The following is a 23,856-nucleotide window of genomic DNA, read 5'->3' on the forward strand; positions in this document are numbered from 1 at the left end:
ACTTATCGACCCACCGTTAACAGTTCATCCCAAAGCTGAGTAATATTAGAGTTCCAACCGAACGAAATTGAATCATCATTCGAAGACTTTAAAAAATATTCAAGTCGAAACTCCGGGCCGTAGGAGCCCTGATAGAGCCTTCCTCACGAGAATGCTGCTATCTTTATTTTTCACCTGTCTGGTTACCACAACAACTTCACCATCTCCCAGTTTGAGAATCGCCTTGTAATTGACAGGAATGTGGTATTTGCCCTCAAGTTTATATCTATATCTTACTCCAGCGATGAACAGATCAGCCGCTACTCACTCGCTCAAGTGTGGCCCCGAGTACTTCTGCCCCAACGAGACGATCAAAAGTGGAGCACCCTGATCGCGAGTAAGAGTGCGAGTTGGCGAGCAATCGCTGAAATGCCACTTCTCTTATGATGAGTTGTCCTTCTCGTTCTCTACGGAATTGGTGTAGCTCCTCAGCCGCTGAGACTGTCCGTGTGTCTTCTATTGGAGGAGGCATCCTTGTGAGCTAATGACGATACTATTATCATTGAATGACGCTCTATAAGACGTTATTCCTTCCCTCACGATGTCTTCATCTCAACCACCTGTGCTCAGTGGCACTGAATTTCCTACTCCTTAGTTAGGGATCCTAATACTCCCAATTTGAAAGGATATGTATTACGAGTCGTTTATATGACAGTTTGTGACATACTTATTATTCCCAAGGTCCGTCGCTACTTCACCCCAAGACCTTCCTCAATTAACACGAATAACTCGAAAAGAATGTACTTGTTTTGTACTTGTTGTGATGAACAGTATGTTGTTCTTCACATGAGTACTTGCCTAAGATTATGAGAGATCGAGAATGGCTTTTCCCACTTTCAAACTCACTGATACGCAACACCATTAGTATATCAACAAGTTGTTATCGCCATGTCAATGAAGAAGTTGCCGAAGTAGCTTTGGGAGCAAAAGCAAGTTGTGGAATGCGCAGCTCTGCGGGGGTCTCTGAGAAGATACTGAACATGTTCACAGTCCATGAACAACTAATGTGGAAAGATATGAACATGGCCAATTACGTGAGCTGGTGACAATATGAAAATTCTGAGAAAATTTTTAACAAATTCTCATTGGTTTCTGTACACTTATCCCCAATTCGTTCTCTGAGCTCAGGTGAGGAAACCAAACATATATTCCCACGCTGCCGTTAACTGCCCCGTAACTCACCTGTGGACTGAGATACTCCGTTTATTGATTCCCTCACACTAACACCGCTAAGGCGGCCCGTGAAAGGTCGAAAGTCATGGCATTTCTCGTTAATGGAATCCAGTCGGGGCATCTAACATGAACACTATCATCATCATCTACTGTTGGAATATATCTTTTGTTTCCTCAACTGAGGCAGAATATTTTCTCAGTTTTATACCGTTTCGGGTAGAAGGCTGCAAAAATCAATGAAAAATTTCTCAAATTTTCCATATGAAATTAACCATTTTTCCACACTGTTCTCATCATCTGGTACACATCTCACCCTAGAGAGTTCCTTCTTCTGCTTTTTATGCAACGCTGCTAGTCGTCGCTCAGCCCGTCTCTGGAGAGCTGCCAATTCCCTCCGTTTTTCCTCCATCACTTTTCTCCGCATCCCCTCGACGCTCTTCTCAACAGCAACACGTTCTTCCTTTTGGCGGTCCACAAACTGAAGACATTGATATCATCAATCAGCAATGGAAATGATAACAACAAAAATCACATATTTCAAGTCACTGAAATCCTAGAGTTTCACCCGTCTAACGTGAAATGGTGTAATACTCCATGCAAAGCATAAACTATATATGTTCACACCAAGTTGTTGCCATTAAGTAAATTTTGAAATACGTTTTTTATATCACGGGTGAAACTCTACTGTGCCGTATATTTTTCAAGGTCATCTTCACCACGTATTGGAATAGTCTTCGCTGCTAATAACAAAAACCATACCTCAGTCGTTAACTTCGCCAGCCTCCTTCTCCTCAAGTCCTCCTGCCTCCCTATACACTCCACCTCCTCCTTCTCCACCACAGCCATCACCTCACACGCCTTTTCATCTTCGCCGTGCAATGCGAAGAACCTCGAAAGCGGTCCAGTGAGTTCCCTTCCTAAACAAGCTCTCACCTAGCTCTCGATGTCAGGTCCAGAATTCTCTTAGGGACAATAAATCGATCTCTCCCTTTTCTTAATTTCTGTACGTACCGCTCCTCCGCCAAATCCTGCCTCTCAGCCAGCGCCACTCTGATCCCCTCAATGCTGTTCTCGAGCTGAGGCAACCTGATCTCTTGCCACCTACCATGCAAACTGATGATAATCACACACACAACGCTTCGCTCACTGGTGATAGCATTCTTCCTTTTCCTGTCGTAGCTCCTCCTCGAGAGCCCTCAGTTCTTCAGCGTGGCGTCGCTCCGTCTCCTCCCATCTAACTTTCGCTTGCTCTCTCTTCAACTGCCGTAAATGCTCTGCCGCTTCCCATGCCTCTTCCGAATGCCCGTCACGATGGCATTGCTGACAGTAACGAACAATGTCAGGAACATGTTCCACTCAACAACTAGAGTAAAGTAAAATATACAAGAAAAGGCAGTTATACACAGATGAACTAGTAGCAGTAAATGTAGCTACTTCTAACAAGGAATACGAACCTTTTTGGAAGGCCCTCTGGATCCTACTAATACATGACGTATTAACGACTCCCAAGGAACGAAATTGAAGAGTGGAAAATTACTGATAGTTCTGTATTAGGAGCGTACAAATGTCAATCTCACCTTAGTGTAGATCTCCAACACTCGCATGGTACAATCTCGCATATTTTCTCCCCAGCTGTCCATCCACTTCCACCCACACGTAGACACCCAACGCGACGATGTAGTCGTTCTGAAAACTCCCTCCTGCACCTCAAACACACGAAGAGTGATCATCTCACTGTAGTGAATTCTCCTCAGAACTCTCGTTGCGGCTTGAGCTCACCCTTCTGTTAGTTAGCGGTGGTAATGTAGACCTATTCTGCATCTATCTACACAAATGGACAAAGCATGTCGAAATACTATGGAAATATGTGAACTGAAAAAAAGTAGTGTTGGGTCTCAGGACGATTTGCGAGAAATACGCGAACTATCTATGTGATTAAACAAGAAAATCCTCTTCCCAAAAGTTCGCCAGCAACAGAGCCTTCACGACTTCGACCAGAGCTACAAGGAAAAGTAATTTCAAACCCTCCTCGACAACTTCGCCGTTTTGAGAGGATCCGCGAGCACACTTCCAAGAACTCCGTTTAAACTATCTTCTGGACCCTTGGCGGCCTATCGATAGTTGTTGTAATGGTATGAGATGTTGGTAAATCGTCGATGCGTTTATGAAGATGATATGCATCTCCTTGTTGTGTGTTAGGCCCCTCACGATTCGCCAAAGTTGATAACTAGGCAGGAGAAGCTCTATGATCAAGGAGAGATGGTATTTATTATTACTAGAAATAAGAACGACAATACTGTGTGCTCCTGTCCTACGACCTACGTTTCGTGCTAGCAGCCTCCCACTCTAATTAACGACTCTAGACTGCATCATAGTAATGATAATATGGCGTTGCCAAGCGGGCTACTGTACATGCTTCAGTGATGATGATAGTGTACATGGACAATGAAAGGATCGAATGATGGAAAGCGGCAGGAAGGAAGTTTCATCGATTTTCAACGAGTGTTATCGGTTGTTCTCTATAAAGGGGTGTCGGAGAAGCTCAGCGCAAGTCGGTCGAGCTTGAGGGTCTCTTTGCACAGCTTCTGGAAAAACAAACAACAGTAGAAAACTAGTAAGTAAGGGATTTACTCTGAATGAAATCCAAACACGAGGACGAACACTGCGCTAAGACTTCAGCAGGAATGTAGTGCATCGGAGTCTTGTCACGCGCTGTCCATATCTCGTGCATCGCTTGTATCTTAGGTTCCCCACAGAAAGATACGAATTAGGTCCGAAACAAGTCACCTCGTTATCAAACTCCTTCCAAGGGTCTCGACCACATACCATCTCGATGAGCAGGCAACCAATTGACCATACGTCAACCTAAGAATACAATCACTATATTCAAGTATAGAGAAATATGCAATTCTGACAGTAGGAGGAAATCCTTGTTGGTTTTTTGCACATTTCTACCCGAATTCACATGTAAACTTCTACAATTGAGGAAACTACTGAGCTCAGCTGAGGCAAGCGAGCATATATTCGTGGTACGCAGTAGTCGTAAAATACGTTTTTTAACTCTGTTTTTCATAGCACGAATAAAACTCCATTAGTATTCATATATAGTGTTTTCTAAATATGGTATATAAGAGATCAACTATATAATAATTATACACAGTAGTTGAGACAACTCCTGAGCTCAGCTGAGGCAAGCGACCGAATATTCCTCCAACACTGTATTCGCTCGCAAGTTGACAGTATGGGAAAATATTCAATTTTATGGTAGGATGAACTCAAATTCCGTACACTTCTGAATTTGTATGTACTCTTATACAGTTAGTATATATTAATTGTATAGGAATTGCAATCAAGTTTAACAACCCATTTTACGTTAAGTGGCGTAATACTCGGTGAAAAACGCGATATGCAGTAGTCGTGAAATATGTTTTTCACTAGTGTTTTTCATATCACGGCCGCCCGTGAAACTCCAATCATCAAATACAAGTAGATTTCTATACAATGCGTAAACTGTATGTATGTTCTCTCCTACAATGAGTGAGGAAACTCCCGAGCTCAGCCGAGGAAAGCGAACATATATTGTGCCTCCAACACTGCCCCTCCGTTCACCTTTGCCGAGTATTCGCTGCCTCCCAAGGTCTCTGGTGCCATCCACAGCAGAGTCCCCTTCATGGACTTCTAAACACCAGCAACATCATCTGCACGCATGCACAACTTGAAGATCCTCACAAAGAAGAATTGCGGGTCAGCATATCTTCGCTCCGCTGAATTCGTTTGCAACACTTCCGACGTTGACAACGACGACTCCATAACAACACCGCTCTGTCCCTCAGCCTCTCCCTCTCTCGTGAATGTAGACTCTAGCGGAGCGAAGCCAATGACCTGAAAATTTCAAAATCGAGAAAGATGCCATTATACCTCCGCTCGCCTTGTCACAATCATTCACTATCGCACAACAGTCCGGTGGTATGTCAGCAGTGAGATCAATCGAAGCGTTGAGTTTCTCTCCACCCGCAGCCAGCGGTGTACCGGCAATACTAAACGGCCTGAGAAGTGCTCATGTGATGGTATGGCTGGAAAAAAAGGGCACCCACCGAGGGCGAGTACAGCTGCCGAAATCACATAATTTCACCGTTCGTCGATCTGCTGATAGCAAGCAGTTGCTTCCCTGCCACAAAGACTAATACCACACGCACTCCAACCTACCCCTAACACTGATATGAAGCTCATCACTACTCTGAAACCTATAATGTTCCCGGGGGGGGGGACTCATTTTCAATTTTCCACGTATGGCGATGAGTTTTCCATGGGAAACGTTTTCCTCATCGCCCTGGAACCGTGAGGGGCGTTGTTTCTCTGGGTCCCTGCTCACTATCACCGTGGATGAATGATAACTATAAAGAATTGAGTGGTTTTGTCTCCTCGTCTCTTTGGGCCTAGACTCTCAAGACTATTACTAATATAGAAAGTGAATTTCCTCTAGGACGGTCTGCTCTCCAGAGGAGATCGTGTTAGAACAGCGACTCTCATCTCCGCTGTATAACGCTAGGAAGAACGCCACCCGGAGAGCTCCCAGTTCACTTTAACATCTCTATGCATGATCGGTGTAATAAGCTGACCCCTATCTTCGAGGGCCAATACCGTCCCTTCCCGAGATCCCATCAGCCCTCCCGACCCGTGATGCAGGGCCTGCAATGTCCGCAACACTTTACGAAGATACCTATACCACTCTTTCGCCACATTCCCGATCTGCCACAGTACTACTAACCTCGCAGCCTGTCTCTCTGGGAGCCTTTTTGATGGTGATGACGGTGCCAACGACGCCAGTGTGCCTCCCCCGAGATATCTATAACGATTTCCTCGACAACATATACTTTTTTTATCAGCCGCCTCAGCAGATGCCCTTGGTTGCATAGAAAGTAACATGGGAGTTTCACCCGTTTTACGTGAAGTGGAGTAAAACTCGGTGAAAAACGCTATGCAGTAGTCGTGAAATATGTTTTTCACTAGTGTTTTCATATCACGGGCCGTGAAACTCCAGTAACAGTCTCGGCATCGTTAAAATGTCAACGAAGAAGTTGCTGAATAAAAATTGTGTACTAGTGTCAACTTACTAATAAGTTCCGAAGCGCAAACTATCGACACACTCAACAAAATGAGTAAAAAATTGTCAATGACAGAAAAAAAATTTACCTGGAAATTCTAAAGCAGCATACCACAAGGCCAACCCGTATGCCGAACACTTACTCCATATAAATGTAAAACTTGTCGGCGATAATCTCGCACCCAAAGAACTCCACAACTCCTTCAATGTGGCGAGCTCTGGAGAGAACAATAGCCTCGTTTCCTGAGTCAACAACAACCGTCGCCTCCCACCCTCCTTTTCCGATGACCCTACGCATATCACGGGACAGGTCGCTCCACAGCAGATTCTTTCCGGGCAGTGGAACTTCTTTCGCGACGAATAGGAAATCATCGACCTGAGGGAACTTTCGAGGCCGAAAAAGTATGAAAAAAACTACGGATCTCTTGGCGAGGTACACAGTTGCTGCTGTGCCCGATCCGAGCGCCTTTCCACGTACCCAGCCGCCCTGCAACATTGTCGGCAAACGAGACTTCACAGATTCTCCCTGTTACAAAACATACCCCCGGATAGACCTCGAATGCTCTTACTTTTTTCAAGTTGATCACATCTATCACCCCAGCAGATGAGGAGAGACTTTCCATCAACACCTAAGCCGTCGAATAAATGCCATTTTCGATGGACGGTGTTCACTACTTTCCTCTTAGCCAGCTCTTCAGCGTGTTGATGTTCGTATACAGCCCTCCTGAACTGCTGTACAACGCGGCCTTTCCTCTCCTTCCTCGCCTCTGGCCTCGGTCTGTCGCCGCCCCTTTTGGCAGTCTTACCCACCACCTCCCAAACGTGGAAGTGGCGCCCTGTAGGGCTCCTTGCCCTAGCAACCGCCTGGGCCTCATCACAGTCGCTGTTCTCGGTGTCGGTGGGAGACTCCCCGAGCCAGCTCATCTGATCATCACCAGATTCGGCCCAAGCGAGGGGCACATCAACCCACGTCCTTCTCGGCGACTATAACAGTAGCGTCAAGCCCTTCCTTGCTCAATCGCGACAGTCGAAGATGCCCACCAGTATCATCGAGACTAACCAACGGAATAATTCACCCCGACATAATCGTTACCATCCAACCTGAACATCTCCGCTTGCTTTTTGCTCGTCGGTGGCAGTGGCGTAGCAGTAGCATCATCGTCCTCCTCCAAAGAGGTATCAATACACAAGCCAGGGGCCAACAAGGGACCCTCTGCCCCCCGCCCTACTGCTCGCCTCCTCCTCGTCAATCGATGCCCTTCCCCCGGCGAGCGAAACATCACCTAAGTAAGTTTCCCATCAGTGAATCAATAACACCAGTTTAGGAAAATATGTACATGGTCAACCACATATGTTGGAAATTCTGAGGAAATTTTCAATCACCCGAATTTGTCATCAACAAACTCCTAAAATTAGTGAGGAACTCAACTACATGTGTTGAAAATTCTGAGAAAAAAATTGTCAGTAGCCCGAATTCGTATACAAGCTCCTAAAATTATGGAGCAAACTCCCAAGCTCAGCTGAGGGAAGCAAACACATATTCACAATCTCTTACCGCGGAGTCCGATACCCCTTCGTCGTCCCGTTTCGCCGGACTCTGGATGAACCGAGCTTCCGGTCCTAACTCGATCACCCCCGACACATGCACCTAATCGCTCCACAATACACCCCTTCATCTTGCGCTCTTCACCTCAGCTGGAGGCGGGTACTTTGAGGAGGGTGACGGGCTCAGCGACATTTTCGGTGGGGACAACCGTTCGGAAGTGCCCTGGGAAAAGTCTGCTTTTATTTCGTGAGTTCCCGTTTACTTCGGTGTTATGGTTCGATCGAGAGCCTTCGAAATGCTCATCATCATCATCTTCAACGATCGTGTCCACTGTGGAGGGCACAGGGCGAGAGTTGACCCCAATACTAGGCGGCCTGCCCCAAGACTAGCTCCCTAAGGCAACCCTGTATAACCGTTCATCACCTCTCAACAGGGGTCCATACAGTCCCATGCCCCGACTTAGGGGTCATCATCCACCCCACAGCGGGAGTGTCCAGGACTAGATACGGTGGACTAGTACAAGGCAGACTCCCCAAGTCTAACGGTGGCAACTCTCGCGGCAACACTCGGGGGGCGCCCGTCATCGGGGATGCTGAATGAGAAGTGCCCAAGCTCCACTATAGTGCCCCTACTACCCTTCAGGGCACTGCGATCCCTCCTTTTTCCACCGCTCAAGCCATCACTATAATGATGACGATATTTTTCACAGCTACCTAGACTACCCCGCCGAGCTTCCACCTAAATCATCACCACTAAGGTAGTCGGAGAGAAAACTCTTCATCTCACGTGGGGCCCTCCAGGGGTTCTCTGTCCATTCTGCCAGGGGTCCCTCAAAGGCAGGCCACCCTGCTGGTGGCGATTCAAGGCTCTATTGGATGGGGTACACTGTTGCCGATACCGACACTGTGAGAGCGGTGGGAATCAGGTGAGGTGTCCGAGACCTACGGGAGTCTTAGGAGGAATGACTGGTGACTGTCGTGCACCGTGGGAAGGGCAGTGCCCATAATGAGGATGGTAACCCCGTTGGCCCTCACTATCTGAATCGGCAAAGTCCCCGGCGTGCTCTGATGGTCATGCTCACTTGGAACTCCATCGTGGCCACCTAGAGGGGTTCCTATGTGGGCGATAGATGAAGGGTCAGGGGAAATCGGCGGCAGGTAGAACTTCACGGGAAAAATATGAACGACTAAGGGCAGCGGGGAATACCTCATCCTGTGGGGATATTATAATGGAAGTAGAAGGCAGTGGTGGACCGAAGGGCTCCAACTCCAGGGGTCTGTGATGGTGCTGCTTAACACAGTGGCGTCGTATCACCTGCGGGAGTCGAGACTAGCAGTAGAGAGCTTAGCTGTTGTTTACTTTATCAACTGCCCGCCTTTGTGACTCCTCAGTGCTACCACGATGCCTAAGACGATTCTTGGAGGCCGGCTCGGACGGCCGCGCTGGGGCTAGAGAGTCTTTAGTTCGGTGAGGGATGGTATCATAGGGGACTTCATTATAAGTCATTGTATAATGAACTTAAGTGCAAACCCGAGCCCTGTCGCAGGTCCCCGGTCAAACCTGGTCAACTCGGCTTGACCTGTAGTCGTCCAGCTGCCATCCTCGTAGAGCTGAGGATTGCATATAGAAGATACATTGGAAAGTATCAGGTGGCGAAGAGCTGGCAGATTTCGATGACAATCGTATCACGCTGCGCTGTTATAGCGAAAAAATTACGATTTCGGAAATTTTCACCCATAATCGGCGTAGTTCCATCGTCTATAAACAACGACGGATAGACGAGCTCGCCAGGGACCATCGCCCTTCAGAAGTCACTCACAGGTAGTCTACACCTCCTATCGACTGTGAGTGCCTAAGGGGGACCATTATCAGCAAGCTACGTATCTCGCTCGCCCCTAGCCTCGTCCTGTCTTAACGCGTACGTACATCGACAGCAGCGCAACTGGTCTGTTGTACCTTACGGCTCGTTAACATGACAAAGAGTGCGGTTGAACTTTGGTGTGAGCAAGATCCCGATGGCGATACTATCAAGGAAGCTCAGAGCCTCGACGATCAAGCTGTTGCCGCTCGTCTAGACCCTAACCATCGTCTACAGTTCGGCACTGCAGGTTTACGTGGGGTGATGGGCGCTGGCTATGACCGTATGAATTGCCTAACAGTCATGCAAGCCTCTCAAGGCCTCTGTATGCACTGTATAGAGAAGTACGGACAGCAGGCCCTTAGTGAGCGAGGGGTGGTCTTCGGCTTTGATGGACGTCACAAGTCTCGAGCCTTTGCCCATGTTGCTTCGGCTGTTTTCCTTTCTAAAGGAGCCAAAGTCTATCTCATCGACAAGACCAGCATAACACCATCAAATCCTTTCCTCATCGTCCGCTTCCAAGCACTCTGTGGTGGACAAATGACGGCTTCCCACAACCCCAAGGAGTACAACGGCTATAAAGTGTATGGCGCCAATGGAGCCCAGATTATTCCTCCAGCAGATTCGGAGATTCAAGCTAACATCATGGCGAATCTCAAGCCGTGGCCAGAGGCTCTGCAGCTGCTAGGCCCCGACTGCCTCCTCAAGGACAAGTCCAAAACGGTGGACCCCTACGATGTGGTCCTCTACACTTACATTGACCAGATTCATCACGAGCTCTGTCGCTTCCCTGAGCTCAATAAGAAGTGTGAGCTGAAGTTCGTCTACACTGCCATGCAGGGCGTGGGTCTCCCCTTTGCCTTGGGTATGCTGAAGATATTCGGCTTCCCTGAGACCTGCGTGTCGGTCGTGGAACAGCAAGCCCATCCTGACCCAGAGTTCTCCACAGTGGCCTTTCCGAATCCTGAGGAGAAGGGCGCGCTAGACATGAGCATGGCCCAAGCTCAGCGGGAGAATGCTGATTACGTCCTTGCCAACGACCCTGATGCTGATCGCTATACCTCTTGTGAAAAACAGAAGGACGGTAGCTGGCATCAGTTCACGGGTGATGAGCTCGGCACTATCTTCGCTGACTGGCAGCTGTTGATGGCCCATCGTAGAGGCGTCCCTAAGGAGAACTGTCTGGTCATCAACTCCACGGTCTCGTCGAAAATGGTGAAGGCTCTGTCTGACTACTACGGTGGAGTGTACGTAGACACTCTCACAGGCTTCAAATGGATGGCGAATCAATCCCTAAAGATGATCTCTGAGAACCCCAAGCTGGTCCATTGCACTGCTTACGAGGAGGCCTTGGGGAGTGCACTTACGATGACGGTCCCCGACAAGGACGGTGTGAGTGCCTGTGCTGTGTGGTGTGAGATGGCCAACTATTGGCGTCGTGAGAAGGGCATCACTCTGGTAGAGAGGCTGAATGAGCTGAGGGAAATGGTGGGATATTTCGTACAACACAACGGCTACTTTATTTCGACCGATCCGAAGGTCACCAAGCAAGTTTTCGATGATTTCCGCAATAATGGTCAGTACAAAGACCATTTGGGGGCCTCGAATATCGCTGGAATACGCGATGTCACTCTTGGCTATGACTCGAGAACTCCCGATAAGAAGAGTACTCTGCCGCAGACCCCCAACGACCAGATGATCACCCTGTACTTCGAGAATGGGGCCACTGTTACTATCAGGGGGTCTGGTACTGAGCCTAAGGTGAAGTACTACTGCGAGGCAAGTGATAAGAAGGGCATGAAAGAAGCTCAGCAAAGATTGGACGGAGTGGTGAAAGATGTGATTGACCATTTCCTCCAACCTGGTAAGTTTGGCCTAACGTCGAGGTGAGTAGCCTTGTCGTTGGCTTTGTTATGGTCCATAGTGGACATTGTTATAAGAATATGATTTTCAGCTCATACTGTATATCGCGTTTGTCAATCGTATGTATTGCGCGACCAGAGTGTTAGTGCTGAAGATTGTTATGAAGAGGACCTAGTTCACGGACACTTAGAGAAGGATGATGATGATCCCAAACCTTCTCTTGGCCTCTACAGCAGATACACGTTATGCCGGATTACGGCATCTTTAGACTTGCTGTTGTCATAGTGCCGATTGGGAAGAGGCTCAGCCTACTGCCAGGTGGTTACGCTATAGTCAGGCAGCTCAAAAACGAGTGAACTCCGGCGGCCTTCATTCGTAATGGGCGTTTGGGCCCTTGAAGACGGCCCAGAAGTAGTCTTAGGTCGGTCGAGGTGTGATGGATAGGGTTTCCCAACGAGATCACCACCCGCCAGGAGCTCAAGCACAAGAACATATTCACAATGCATGGGTAGAGGGAGCCGGTCGGACTTAACCGTGTTAGGTTTCTGAAACCCTATTTCCACATTGGTCGAGTGTTCCTTTCCTCGACCGAGCTCGGATGCTCGGTGTGTACATTGAGGGGTTGGCGGTGATTTCAGATGACTCATCTGGCAGTGATGATTAGATGGAGGTTGTTCTTATCTAGTGGGAGCGATGATGGCACACCATTGGTAGATTAGCAGAGAGCATCTCTTTCGATTAGCGACGATGTGCACGTTGCTACTATTATTATATTGGCTGTTAGGAAGTCCTTTTGGCTTGTTACAGTGGATCGCCATGCACACCTTGTTTCCATGTAAAGAACTACGTGAAGACTGCACTTTTCTGTTTGGGAGTGTGCTGATAGCATGCTAGTTATCTCTCGTGTCTCGGTGCTCTTGCGTTGATATGGGTAGCGTATGGGTAGAGCCGTTGAAAGGTCATCACTGCTATGGCGCGTATCGGCACATCAAACTTTAGACATAGCACGAGAACTGACGAGAGGCATGATGCTTCCTGGAGAGAAATCGTGACGCTCGAGAACGACATCAGAAATAGAGAGACGTACGTTGGCTACCTTGCAGGCCTTATAATGCCAGTTTAGGGATGCGGCATCCTTCTGGCAAATAACAGAGAGTAGCGAAGTCCCTAAGTGGAGCACGACCAACGCACAGTTTCAAAAGAGTGCGGTTGCACTGAAAGGTAGGAGCGACTTGATACTGTTCTTGGAAAGGCAGCATGCCTACGAGAAATGATCCCGAAGGTCCATAGTCGTAGGCATCGCATTAGAGACTATGTTCAGATGCACTTCCACCTGCAGGGAAGCCCTCTCCATATCTGGCGAAGTTGGATATGCCATAGTGTTGAAAATATATGGCTTTTTGTTGTGGCTGCACTCTGTTGTGTTGAGCAGTATTAGACCTAGTCGAATAGGGAGACCGGAGTTCGAACCAGGGTTGCCAGGAAAGAGACTTGGGATGGTCAAGTGCATCACCATTGAGGTATTCTGTTTGATGGGTTCATAGAGGCTCAGCGAAGGCACTGCCTTCGGATGTCCTCAGGCTCGCAGGACATTGTCCTGCGAGCTCGACTCGACTCACATCATTGCGGACAATCACATGAGTTTCTCTAGAAGTAGGTCGCCGTTGTAGCCGTTGAAGATCTCCAAGAGTCTTTCACAAAAGAGCAATGCACTGTTGCGAGCGAAGATCCTCAATTGTGTCATGACTTTCGAGATCCCACAGCCTTACAGTTTTCCTGTTACGAACATGCATCTACCCTCGATCGGCAGCCATCTCACCCACGCGTTGTCTGGCCCGTCAATCCATCCCAAGGGGGGCTCTATCGACAGCATCCACACTAACCACCCACGCCATCACGGGTCTTCACGTAGGACTAGCATACCATATGCTCCCACACCCTTTGATCAGATCATCTTTCCAAGAAACTGCACAGTCTGTTGTATCGTCATGAACCTCGTAATAGACACCCCATAGTGGCTTAAACCCAGTGGCTTTTCCACAGTTCCTCATTGTAGATGCTCATATATTCCTCATGCCCACCATGTCCCCTAGTGACCCTTTTGGACACCCCGTACTTGGCCGAGTGAGTGAACCAGCGTTGTGATCGTATGTCTGAAGTGACACTATGTGCGCTCCTTTTCAGTTGCGAGAGCTCCTACCCAACTACGGGCCACTTGCCTCGTCAATCAAACTCCCTGCCCTAACGCCTCTGGTCGGGCCATCGGAGCGGCCCGTCACCGGAGGGTTCCTCTGACTCCATGAATGCATTGCTTCCATACTAAGGAGCGTATTTTTTTTCTTAGGCAAATTCAAGAAATCTGTGTTTCTCGTTAACGAATAAGAGTTTCGAGCTGAAACTTCAACAGGATATAGTTATTATCATGATACATCACATGTTGAGTCGAAACGGTCATGTTCGGAACGGTTACTGATATATCATGGTGAGCGAAATAATCACCCCCGCGAACCGTGCAGATTCCTTAGGCAACACAACAGAACCACTGAGTTTTCTCTTAGAAATGATTCAAACTTCATGGTTCATGGCGAAATATGACCACCTTTGCATGCCAGAACACGTGTGAGTCGGTCATCAACAGATCTCATGAGTGCAAGGACCTCATCCGAGGAAATAGCCTTTGCAGCTTCCTGGATACCCCTCCACAGAGACTCGAGGTCGTTAAACTGCCTCCCCTCAGAGTACAACTTCCTAAGACGGGCCTACTACACGTGAACAAACTCAAACGAGGTCTCACTTCTTCAAGATGCTCCAATGCCGTTCAATCGGGTTTATATCCGGCGAATTGGGAGGCCAATTCATGAGCTTTCTGCCGGTAAATCCTTTCTTCTCGAGGTAGTTCTTGGCAAACTTGCTGGCATGGAAGGGGGCATTGTCTTGCATGAATATCAGGTCGCGCTTGGCCGCTCTCCCGAGCTTCCGATACCATGGGAAGAAGCACTGGTCGAGAAGTTTAGTGTACCTGCGTGGCTCACTACTGCATCATCCCAGCCGTAGGCTCTATCTCACTCTTGCGAGTTCATCTTCACTCCTTAGAGCACTATGTCATATTTCGATGTCCATACACATAGTAACGGATAGAAGAACTTGATGGCAGACGAAAAAGGTGAAGGTTGTTGATACACACTATGGCTGAGTGAATAACTCCAAGTAATGGGTGAGAGTCTCCGAACCAAACTAGTGTAACTCAACAACAAGAAGTATTCATTCATGGACAACGTTTTCAATGTACGGGCCCCGTACTACGGGGTGGTCAACTTCGCTCCTCTAATCCCTCTTCGAGGGTTTCATCACCATCTTCAAGATCATCAGCCGCGGGTTTGGCGACCACTCTGGCATTCGCCCATTGGCGGCATAGCCTGGCTAAGCAGCCTATAGCACATACGAGCATAAACAGTATAATGAGGCCTCCAATAATTGCAGTTAATCTAAAAAGAAAAAATCCAATCATTCAAAAAGTGGAAGGAACCTTACTCGATAGTAGAGATGTTGCCACCAAAGGAGCCTCCGGCTTGAGAAGAGCTAGTGCCGATTTCGGTCCCCGACACTTCAGGCGGGTCGAATTGGTTAATGATAGTTCTATTCGCTGGAATGCTCATGGTGGACAGTTAAGTCTGTTTGAAGTAGCCCACCTGGTCGTAGTTGGGTTGTCTGAAACGGCTGAAATTGGCGAGCGAGATTTATTCTGCGCTCAAAATCATCCGCGCGCGCCATTCCGATCGACTTCATTTTTGTGGTTGAGTTGAAAGCCTCCGGTTGATGATTTTCAGTTCACCAAACGTTCGTGACGTATAAGTCGTCGTTAATACAGTGAGTGTCTGAGTGCCTTTGTAACAGCGTGAGGCTTGAGAGTTAGAGGTAACCAAGAAACGGTAGTGAGGGGCCTCATCGGAATAAGATCGAATTATAAGTTCCCACAAGCTTCCGGAGGGGTATACAGAACTCATTGTCGCAGTACGGTTGTCCATTACACACAATGGTGGATCGACTACTACTCAGCCGAATACACGCAACGAGTCGGGATGGTGACACGAGAAATGTCACAGAGATCGTCACCAAACTACGGGAGAAATGGCCGGGTAGGCAGCGAATGATCTCAACATCCACCCACGAGGGCTTTCCGCATCAGAATACCGTCGGTTAAAGATGCCGGTCCTCACTAGAGTCGTGCAAGGGGAGTTCCCTCCTCCCCCCAAGCCTGCACCTTGTGTCGGGACTGGGTCTACAACACCATCCTCTTCAGAAGAGGAAACATCAACTAAGGTGACCTGTCGGATAGTGGAACTAGTAGTAGTAGTAGTAGTAGTAGTAGTAGTAGTAGTAGTAGTAGTAGTAGTAGTAGTAGTAGTAGTAGTAGTAGTAGTAGTAGAAGTAGTAGTAGTAGTAGTAGTAGTAGTAGTAGTAGTAGTAGTAGTAGTAGTAGTAGTAGTAGAAGTAGTAGTAGTAGTAGTAGTAGTAGTAGTAGTAGTAGTAGTAGTAGTAGTAGTAGTAGTAGTAGTAGTAGTAGTAGTAGTAGTAGTAGTAGTAGTAGTAGTAGTAGTAGTAGTAGTAGAGTGGTACTACTTGTAGTATACTTTATTGCTATGCTTATATTTGATTATATACTTGTGATTGATTAATTCACTCTGGACTGGAGGCTTAGAAGCTCGTGTTGGTTTCATTCCTACCTCACCCACAATTTCGACAAGACTGGTCATTATAGTAGTGGTGCTTGATGCCACTCACTGGCTCAAACGAACAACGATCTCGACTGATATGCTGGTGAAATTTGGGAGGGAGTACTCTCGAAAAGGGTACAGTGTTGTTGGGAAATATTGGGGGAAAACGAAACGAATCGAGGGTCATATTGTATTAGGGTGTGAGGGGCGTATGAGCTACTGCGTCTACAGTTGTGAAAGTGTATGCTTGCTAAAGGACACCCTTTAGGCCCCACCTGACACTACTGCCATGAACGATGCCCTCGATAACATGTATTTGCGGCATCAACAGAAACAGCAGGAAGAGGATTCTTCCGAAGATGTCGCCCCAGCACCACCGACGCCGGCTGCTGCTGCTGAGAGTAAACCAGTGAGTGCCAAGAAGAGGAAGAGAGCACGACTACAGGGGGCGTACATGAACGACTTGTTGGCTGGCAGCGGTAGTACAGGGGACCCGATATACACCCTCGTTCATACCACACCTTTGTTTCATCAGGGGAGTTGCTATTATCTACTCGACGTCTTAGATCAGTTGGTGTTTGTTAGATTCTTCGCAAAAGAAATTCGAGCCAGAGCCTCGGCCGGAGTTGCGATTGGCCAACGTTGGAGGTTTCGAGAAAGTCAAAGCCGATATAGAAGATCTCATTATACGGTAGCTCAGTACGTTGTAGCTGACCAGAGCATCGACGGTCGTGTTAGGCCCATAAGTCATCGGGAGGTTTACGAGAACTTGGGAGTGTCCCCACCAGTGGGAGTTCTGTTGCACGGGCCCCCAGGTAGTCTCACGAACTTCGACCACACGTTTCTACGGGGAAATAATCGCATACTTACGTTGAAAAAGAACCTGCTTATTCAACGATGTGAAGGGTCACTTTTTCTCCACGTTCTTGTATTGTATCACGTAGTTGCAGTTTTTTCGACGTATTTAACGTCGTAAAAATTCACTGTTTTTCTCCGTCTTTACATAGTGAAGAAGTCCCTGTTTTTCCACGTACTGAGGTCACTGCTTCCTCTACGTATTTACGTTGTAAAGGAATCACTGTTTTTTCCACGTACTTCTGGTGTAGAGATTTTTCGAAACTTTTTCCACGTCTTTAGCATTGTAATGAAGTCACGGTTTTCGTATAGGTAGCGGTAAGACCATGTTGGCGACAGCTATTGCTGGCGAGTTGGGCTGTGCTTGGTTCAAGGTCTCTGCTCCGGAGATAGTATCTGGTAGTAGTAGTAGACGATGGAGGGGTAGATGACGGGTGTTGGTGGTTTAGGGGTATCAGGGGAGTCCGAAGCTACTCTGAGGAGTCTTTTCGCTACGGCAGTGTCAAACGCTCCTTGTATTGTGCTTATTGATGAGGTATAATTTAGTGACGTTTTTACACGGGTTAAAACGTCGGGCTTCAGATCGATGCTATATGCCCACGACGAGAAACAGCAGCTAGAGAGATGGAGCGGCGGATTGTTAGTCAGATGCAGATCTCGATGGATGCGTTGTGGAAGACCGGTGTTGTGGTAATATGAGGGCGCAGGTTCGATCCCCGGTGCCGGCAATTTCGTCACCAGGACGCCTAGGTGCCCTTGGTCAGGTTATCGGCACTACATCACGACCCGACTCGGTCGAGCCAGCATTGAGACGATCCGGTCGCTTTGATAGGGAGATCGCCATGGGCATGCCCGATAGAGCTGTAATAGGGCTTCACCCCTTGGGGCTTTCGATGGGATTCTCGTCAGGCCCGTGCGATGATATTGAGGACCGTCACCAATGGCATGAGTTTAGCTGAGGACGTTGACGTTGTCGAGCTTGGTAGACGGTGTCCGGGGTATGCTGTTGTCATTGGAACATTTTAGTGACAGTTTATGGGTAGGTATGTTGGTGCGGACTTGTCAGCGTTGGCAGTAGAAGCTGCTATGTGCGCTGCTAAGCGGTCAGTGGATGCCTTAGAGGAGCGCAAAGGAGATGGGGACGAGGCGATGTGTCCTACTAATATCACCATGGATGATTTCACAGCAGCGTTGGGAAAAGTAGAGGGGGGGGGGGAATACTTCCACGACCAGGAGTGTGGCATTAGGTTCAACCTAGTGCGAAGCGGGAGGGCTTCTCGACAGTGCCTGATGTGACGTGGGAGGACGTTGGCTCTTTGAGGGCTCTCAAGGATGAGCTCAACGACTGTATCTGCGCTCCGATCCTCTACAGCGAAATTCATGAGAAGTTCGGCCTCACGGTCCCTGCTGGTGAGCTCTTATTGCATTCATGCAACTATCACAGCTTCAATTAATTTGATTATGGAATCGTCGTCACCGTAGGTGTCCTCCTGTTCGGGCCGCCAGGTTGTGGTAAGACTCTCCTCGCCAAAGCTGTCGCTAATGCCTCTAACGCAAACTTCATCTCGGTTAAGGGACCTGAGCTCATCAACAAATACGTCGGCGAGTCCGAACGAGGCATTCGGCAGGTGGGCTCAGCCGCGCGAGGTGAAGTGGCCACAGTAGTGCTGATGCTGCTCGCAGGTCTTCCAACGAGCAGCTACGTCCAGTCCCTGCGTTATTTTCTTCGATGAGATAGATGCGATAGTGTAGGAATCTTTTATCGTTTGCGCACAGCGAAGATTTTTCAGACCATCTCGACAGAATTCGGACAGCAGTCAGTCGTCCGAGCGGGTGGTGAATCAGCTGTTGTCGGAGTTGGACGGGATGAACTCTCGTCGGGAGGTAAGGAGCGTTGACGAGTGCGTGCCAGGGAACCCCTAGTGCTTCCGGGAGGAACTCATTTTCAATTTTCCACGTATGGCTAGGACCACATTCTTCAATCAGTAGTTTCCCATGTTAATGTCATCATCATTTTTTCTATTGTTATTAAAACCTGGGAAAAGTTATTTTTCAAAGCTAGCGTGCGTATATGAGGAAATCAGGTGTTCGTTATTGCTGCTACTAATCGGCCTGACATCATAGACCCAGCGATCCTCCGACCGGGTCGTCTTGGCCGCCTGTTGTACGTCCCTTTGCCGGACGAGCCTGGTAGGGCTGATATCTTGGCTACTCTATTGAAGAAGCTCCCAGTGAGCGATGATGTAGATGTTAAAGGTGAGCAAAGGGAGAAGGAGTCCTTTGCAGTGTTGGAAATTATGTTTGCTTCCCACAGCTGAGCTCACTCCGTTATGGAAATTTGAATACGCCTTGGAGTAGAGGGGCGCAAAAACAAACAAAAATATGCGGAAATTTTCTCAGAATTTATTCATTGTCACCAATTCGTGTAGTCATCTATGTGCATATTTTACCACGCGTACTGTTCAGAACTTGGAGCTCGGACGGTCCGCTTTAGTGGTGCTGATTTGGCTAACCTTGTGCGGGAGGCTTCTATGAGGGCTGTGAAGAGGATTATACAGGACGGCAAGGGCCAGTCGATGAACACGGAACTCATCACTGTCGAGGACTTCACTGATGTATTGGGGAAGTTATCGCCGAGTGTGAGCGAAGCGGACGAGAGACGGTACTTGGACATGAAAGCCTCCCTGCATACAACTATTGTATGATGATGATGGTTGTCGTTGTTTTATTCTTGTAACAGTATCCAAACGTCTCTCCTCGTTCCTTATATCGTACCTAGATGGGAACACTCTGTTGTGTTGGAGTCGTCAATGCTGATTGTTGTCGACAGCAGCGCACTCACCGGGGATGAGATCGTCATCATACACGCGTACTAGGGCTAGGGGTCGGCTTTCGAACAGTGACGCTGCTACTGCCGAGCTCAGCGGTGATGAGTGCCGGTCGGATACTGGACGAGGGATGGCCGTAGTGGGTCTGGGAGGGAAGGGCGGGACACTGCTGATAGCAGGTTCCTTGTAAGTGGATGAGGAGACGGTCGACGGTTACGGTGGTGGCGGTGGTATGCATCGTATTAATGGCTTCCCTGTACCTTATATTGGTACCGAGTAGAGGGGGGAGGGTTGATGATGGAGAAGGAGTCTTCTTGAAAGGGATAGCCACAGTGCAAAGTGATGATGTGGGTACTGCCAATTCGGCCTAGTGACTTTCACTCTAGTCTGATGAGCAGGTATTATCCAGACTAGAGCTGCTCCTGAGGAAGCTCCGTTCGGCGCCGTCACGGACAGTTCCAACGGGAGTCTTTGAGGTTGGTCTCTGCTGTGGGCGACTGGCTCTTGTGGAATCAGAGCAACTCGTGGAGGAGGGATCTGGAGGCGCGAGATGAGGAGCTGAAAGAGGCCAGGGAGATGATTGACAGTTTGCAACGGAAGAATGTGGATTGTGCGGGTGAGCGGCAAAGTCGACTGGAATGGAAAAAATCCGCTCTGTAGGGGGGACTCGGGCCGCTCTGGTGACAGCGGAGAGCATACTCGACAAGGGGGACCTCATGTGGATAGATGCCGCACAGGTCGACCTCAATGAGCTGGGTGGGGGCGGTTTACGGGGGATAGGGAGTGACGCTGTTGGTGACAGGAGAGTGGGAGATGAACCCAGAGCATGGCCAGATGGACGACATAGCTGGTGTTGACTTCGACTGGCTGGCCCTTGTCAATCGGCATCATCATGATAACGAAGTATGCTGTAACGTCGAGAGCTCCTGTGCGGTACCACTTTGAAGGTGTGGGTGCGACGATACGTTACGTTTCTACAACGTCTGCTGGCCCGAGAGCCTCCAGCTGAAGCAACAGTTTTTGAGAGACCTCAATCCCGCAAGCTCAAATGGGACTGCCAACAGAATCCGTAGTGGTACGTGCCTCCGGTCATTTCCCTTGTTGAGGCCACAGGTACATGGCCGACACGCCGCGTGCCTCCCCAGTGCGGATTGTGGATCTTGTTCCATTCGCATACGAATTAGACATCTTGGAAATCCGTCTGCACGAACTCAACGCTGTTGTCGATGTGACTCAGTCGCTGAAGATCTCCCGTGCAGTCCGCCCCAGGTCTTCGTTATCGTCGAATCTACGAGAGCCTTCAAAAAGTGGTCGAAAGCTCTGCTGTTGGGTGCCGCTCTCGAGTCCAGAAGGTGCCTCTCGCGTCATCATTCGTATCCTCACAAGTACTGCTTTACAAGGTTTGAATCCTTCCGAGAGAAGATAGTGTACGCCGTCCTGGACGACGCCGTCGAAGCTAAGTTCAGGAAACTAAATGGCCGGAAAGAGGACAGGTGTGCGCCCTTCATTCGATGCTCTGCTTGAGGGAGAGCGGTGGTTGGTTTAGGTACGCCCTAGAGACATATACCAGAGGCTTCCTGATGGAGAAATATATAGAAGCCCTCGGGGAGCCTGATGACAGAACATTATTCATACACGGCGATATGGACGAGGTGAAGCTTGCGATAATATTAAATACCCGATGCAGGATTCGAACCTACGACCATCTGCTCCGTAGGCAGACATTCTATCCAGCTGAACTAATCGGGCGATGTTTGTAGTTCGAACTTGCACTCTATGTCCGGAGATTGAAACGAGGAATTCGGGTCCTCCCATCATCTTAGTCCATTGGGTGCCCAGTCTGTGTGTTAAGGAGCGCCTCTTCGTATTCCCAGGTGCCAGCTGCCGAACAAGTAGCGGCCTTCAAATACTGCTCTCCCAAGGATCCGCGATATCCCGTGGCCCTGCCGACTAGATTTCTAGCGATGAACTTCGCTTGGAGGAGTGAGTCCATCGTCGACCCTGTTTCACATCAGGCAGCTGCGGCCCTCAGGAGCGGACATGCCCGACCTGACCTTTCCCAATATCTTCGACAGAAACTCAATGCAGAAGCATCCGCTGACGGGCGCTCCTTTGCCGGCGCGGTGAGAAATCGAGGAGTTGAGGAATGATGGAATCTAGTGCTCTGTCAGGACCAAGGGGCACTGGGCGATGGACTTCCCAACGAGAGGGGCCCACATGAGCTTCTTCGTAACTTCACCATGCGCCTAACAGGAGTGCATTCAAATGGATTCAGATGCCACCAGAAGGCGACTTGTTGAAACAGTTGTCATTCTCGGACGGCGGTATCATCGAGAGGAGCGAAGATGATCAAAGCACGGGGAGGTGGGGGGTCGCTGGCTGTGTCACATACTGCCTTGCCGATCAGGTATAGCCGTTGCTCTGGCCAAGAACCCATCGATGGCTGATGCGTGGAGAGTTTGCGGGGTGAGATGGCCTTCGTCCGGAGGCGGCACTGGCTGATGCTTAGATACGCGTGTGTTGCTGGGATGATGCTTCAAAATCTCGTACCGAAAGGATTGACTTTAACACTTGGATCCCTTGGTAAGCCGATGAGGGGATGAGAATCCTCGATATGGTCAGGTTTGCGGATGCCAACCGACAGCGCTATCCTTACATGTTCCCATCGCGGGAGAGATTAGCTGTGAGAAACAACGTCTGTCGTCATGGGAAGTGTTGCCATCGTAGGCCTGTGATTACATTCGGCGACAGCAGCAGACCAACAGACTCCAGTTTGACAGGGCGCTTGCTTGGGCTTACAATAACGGCATCAGATTGTGGGAAAGGAGTCGATAGCGTATCTCTAACAAATACATTGGGCAGGAAGCCCTCGAGACCGGCAGCGTTGCCGAGCTCTGGATCGAGGGCTTCTACAGCCGCATCTCAGCCACGTTGGCGAAATGACCTTCGTTGTGGTCCACAGCAGACAGACTCGGCTGGAGGGAGGTGAGTATTGAGTTGTTGCCGCCGGACATGACTGTGGGACCTCAGGCCTGCGGAATGCGACCCGAGTGGATCAGCTCCTTGCTGCAGCTCAGGTAGAGTAGTTTCGTTGTCTGCAGTTTTCAATTAGCACCCCCAGGTGGATGGTGCGGTTCCACCGAGGCCCATTGCAGGTGTCCGACATGTATTGACTACCGAAATGTATAGCATGCCCCATCGTTTGTTAGTAGTTTTCTCGTACATTTTGTACGTTGGTTGTGTTACCAGCAGTGGATTTTAGCTAAACTCGAAACGGGCAACGTCCGAGCAATCCCGGCCTAAACGCCGTGCGGTTCCAATTGTCATACGCTCCTGTCTACGGCTGCACAGTGCAACTTGTACTTGCCCGGCTAGTTGGTCCACACTCCATGGAATCTGTGCCAAAAATCGCCCTAAGTCCCAAGGACACTGATCTTCTCTGGAAGGCAAATATCCAAATTGCCTAGCAGATATGACAAGCCGATAGAAAGTATTCGATAATATTTAGTATCGATTTAATACCGATGGCACTCAGAACAAACCGATGATCGCTTGAATCGCTTTTCGGGGACGGTTCTACGTCATTTGTCGAAGCCTTGCCCTCGAGCTCCTTCCCAATGCTGTGTAATAAAAAGTCGCCCCTCGGTGATAAAATTTCTTAGGATTTGGAGCAGACAGTAGTTGGATCTCAAATTAACAAGACAACACTAAGAACTAGAGAAGTTTGTTGGAAGAGTCAAGACTTTGTGCTCCGGTATGCAGGACTATCTACCAGAATCGTGCCCCTCACGAACGGCAGGCTTCAATGGTAAGACGGTGATACAATAGGACATCTATCTGCGCGAAGACATTCGAAGCAACGGAAAAAGTTTGGC

At 48.8% G+C, this 23,856-nt stretch overlaps 7 protein-coding genes and 1 non-coding gene across 8 annotated transcripts; 4 read left to right on the plus strand and 4 right to left on the minus strand.

Annotated features, from left to right (window-relative positions):
* Positions 1-1,354: 1,354 nt before the first annotated feature.
* Pmar_PMAR007522 (hypothetical protein) lies at positions 1,355-7,992 on the minus strand (the record flags this gene model as incomplete). The annotated part of the gene is made up of 22 exons (XM_002774266.1): positions 1,355-1,390; positions 1,526-1,690; positions 1,972-2,101; positions 2,146-2,313; positions 2,360-2,532; positions 2,790-2,898; positions 2,948-3,033; positions 4,000-4,077; positions 4,822-4,890; positions 4,942-5,094; positions 5,159-5,258; positions 5,307-5,380; positions 5,794-5,901; positions 5,981-6,044; positions 6,460-6,559; positions 6,611-6,692; positions 6,735-6,842; positions 6,886-6,945; positions 6,992-7,240; positions 7,287-7,371; positions 7,418-7,541; positions 7,872-7,992. The coding sequence occupies 22 exons, from the start codon at positions 7,990-7,992 to the stop codon at positions 1,355-1,357; spliced, it is 2,442 nt and encodes an 813-aa protein (XP_002774312.1).
* A 1,823-nt stretch (positions 7,993-9,815) lies between these two features.
* On the plus strand, positions 9,816-11,634 carry Pmar_PMAR007523 (Phosphoglucomutase-2, putative). The gene has a single exon (XM_002774267.1). It carries the CDS (start codon positions 9,835-9,837, stop codon positions 11,608-11,610), a length of 1,776 nt encoding a protein of 591 aa, XP_002774313.1. The 5' UTR covers positions 9,816-9,834; the 3' UTR covers positions 11,611-11,634.
* A 2,528-nt stretch (positions 11,635-14,162) lies between these two features.
* Positions 14,163-14,523, minus strand: Pmar_PMAR007524 (transposable element tc3 transposase, putative; the record flags this gene model as incomplete). Its single annotated transcript, XM_002774268.1, has 2 exons — positions 14,163-14,331; positions 14,378-14,523. The coding sequence occupies 2 exons, from the start codon at positions 14,521-14,523 to the stop codon at positions 14,163-14,165; spliced, it is 315 nt and encodes a 104-aa protein (XP_002774314.1).
* A 370-nt stretch (positions 14,524-14,893) lies between these two features.
* On the minus strand, positions 14,894-15,239 carry Pmar_PMAR007525 (hypothetical protein; the record flags this gene model as incomplete). The annotated part of the gene is made up of 2 exons (XM_002774269.1): positions 14,894-15,068; positions 15,115-15,239. 2 exons carry the CDS (start codon positions 15,237-15,239, stop codon positions 14,894-14,896), a joined length of 300 nt encoding a protein of 99 aa, XP_002774315.1.
* Positions 15,240-15,594: 355 nt separating this feature from the next.
* On the plus strand, positions 15,595-19,914 carry Pmar_PMAR007526 (AAA ATPase, putative). The gene is made up of 17 exons (XM_002774270.1): positions 15,595-15,719; positions 15,770-15,903; positions 16,567-16,777; positions 16,884-16,989; positions 17,037-17,113; positions 17,466-17,552; positions 17,603-17,688; positions 17,736-17,843; positions 17,918-18,016; positions 18,063-18,151; positions 18,197-18,353; positions 18,401-18,563; positions 18,636-18,781; positions 18,837-18,901; positions 18,944-19,037; positions 19,238-19,409; positions 19,620-19,914. The coding sequence occupies exons 1-17, from the start codon at positions 15,617-15,619 to the stop codon at positions 19,856-19,858; spliced, it is 2,136 nt and encodes a 711-aa protein (XP_002774316.1). The 5' UTR covers positions 15,595-15,616; the 3' UTR covers positions 19,859-19,914.
* A 312-nt stretch (positions 19,915-20,226) lies between these two features.
* Positions 20,227-20,926, plus strand: Pmar_PMAR007527 (hypothetical protein; the record flags this gene model as incomplete). Its single annotated transcript, XM_002774271.1, has 4 exons — positions 20,227-20,328; positions 20,498-20,597; positions 20,642-20,737; positions 20,784-20,926. 4 exons carry the CDS (start codon positions 20,227-20,229, stop codon positions 20,924-20,926), a joined length of 441 nt encoding a protein of 146 aa, XP_002774317.1.
* A 172-nt stretch (positions 20,927-21,098) lies between these two features.
* Pmar_PMAR007528 (conserved hypothetical protein) lies at positions 21,099-22,428 on the plus strand (the record flags this gene model as incomplete). Its single annotated transcript, XM_002774272.1, has 9 exons — positions 21,099-21,209; positions 21,251-21,333; positions 21,382-21,474; positions 21,528-21,633; positions 21,856-21,964; positions 22,014-22,104; positions 22,153-22,210; positions 22,257-22,345; positions 22,389-22,428. The coding sequence occupies 9 exons, from the start codon at positions 21,099-21,101 to the stop codon at positions 22,426-22,428; spliced, it is 780 nt and encodes a 259-aa protein (XP_002774318.1).
* Positions 21,657-21,730, minus strand: Pmar_PMAR007529. Its single transcript has one exon. It is a non-coding gene; the product is annotated as a tRNA-Arg (tRNA).
* Positions 22,429-23,856: the final 1,428 nt, after the last annotated feature.

This window comes from Perkinsus marinus (assembly GCF_000006405.1).
Source record: "Perkinsus marinus ATCC 50983 genomic scaffold scf_1104296958532, whole genome shotgun sequence".
Lineage (NCBI taxonomy): Eukaryota > Perkinsozoa > Perkinsida > Perkinsidae > Perkinsus > Perkinsus marinus.

Excerpts from the sequence above, each read along its gene's own strand:
- Pmar_PMAR007523 (XM_002774267.1), top strand. The coding sequence starts at position 9,835 with ATGACAAAGAGTGCGGTTGAACTTTGGTGTGAGCAAGATCCCGATGGC.
- Pmar_PMAR007526 (XM_002774270.1), top strand. The coding sequence starts at position 15,617 with ATGGTGGATCGACTACTACTCAGCCGAATACACGCAACGAGTCGGGAT. Across the intron at positions 18,017-18,062 it reads TGGGCATGCCCGATAGAGCT|GCCCGTGCGATGATATTGAG; the intron begins GTAATAGGGCTT and ends GATTCTCGTCAG. Across the intron at positions 18,152-18,196 it reads CTTGGTAGACGGTGTCCGGG|GTATGTTGGTGCGGACTTGT; the intron begins GTATGCTGTTGT and ends GTTTATGGGTAG.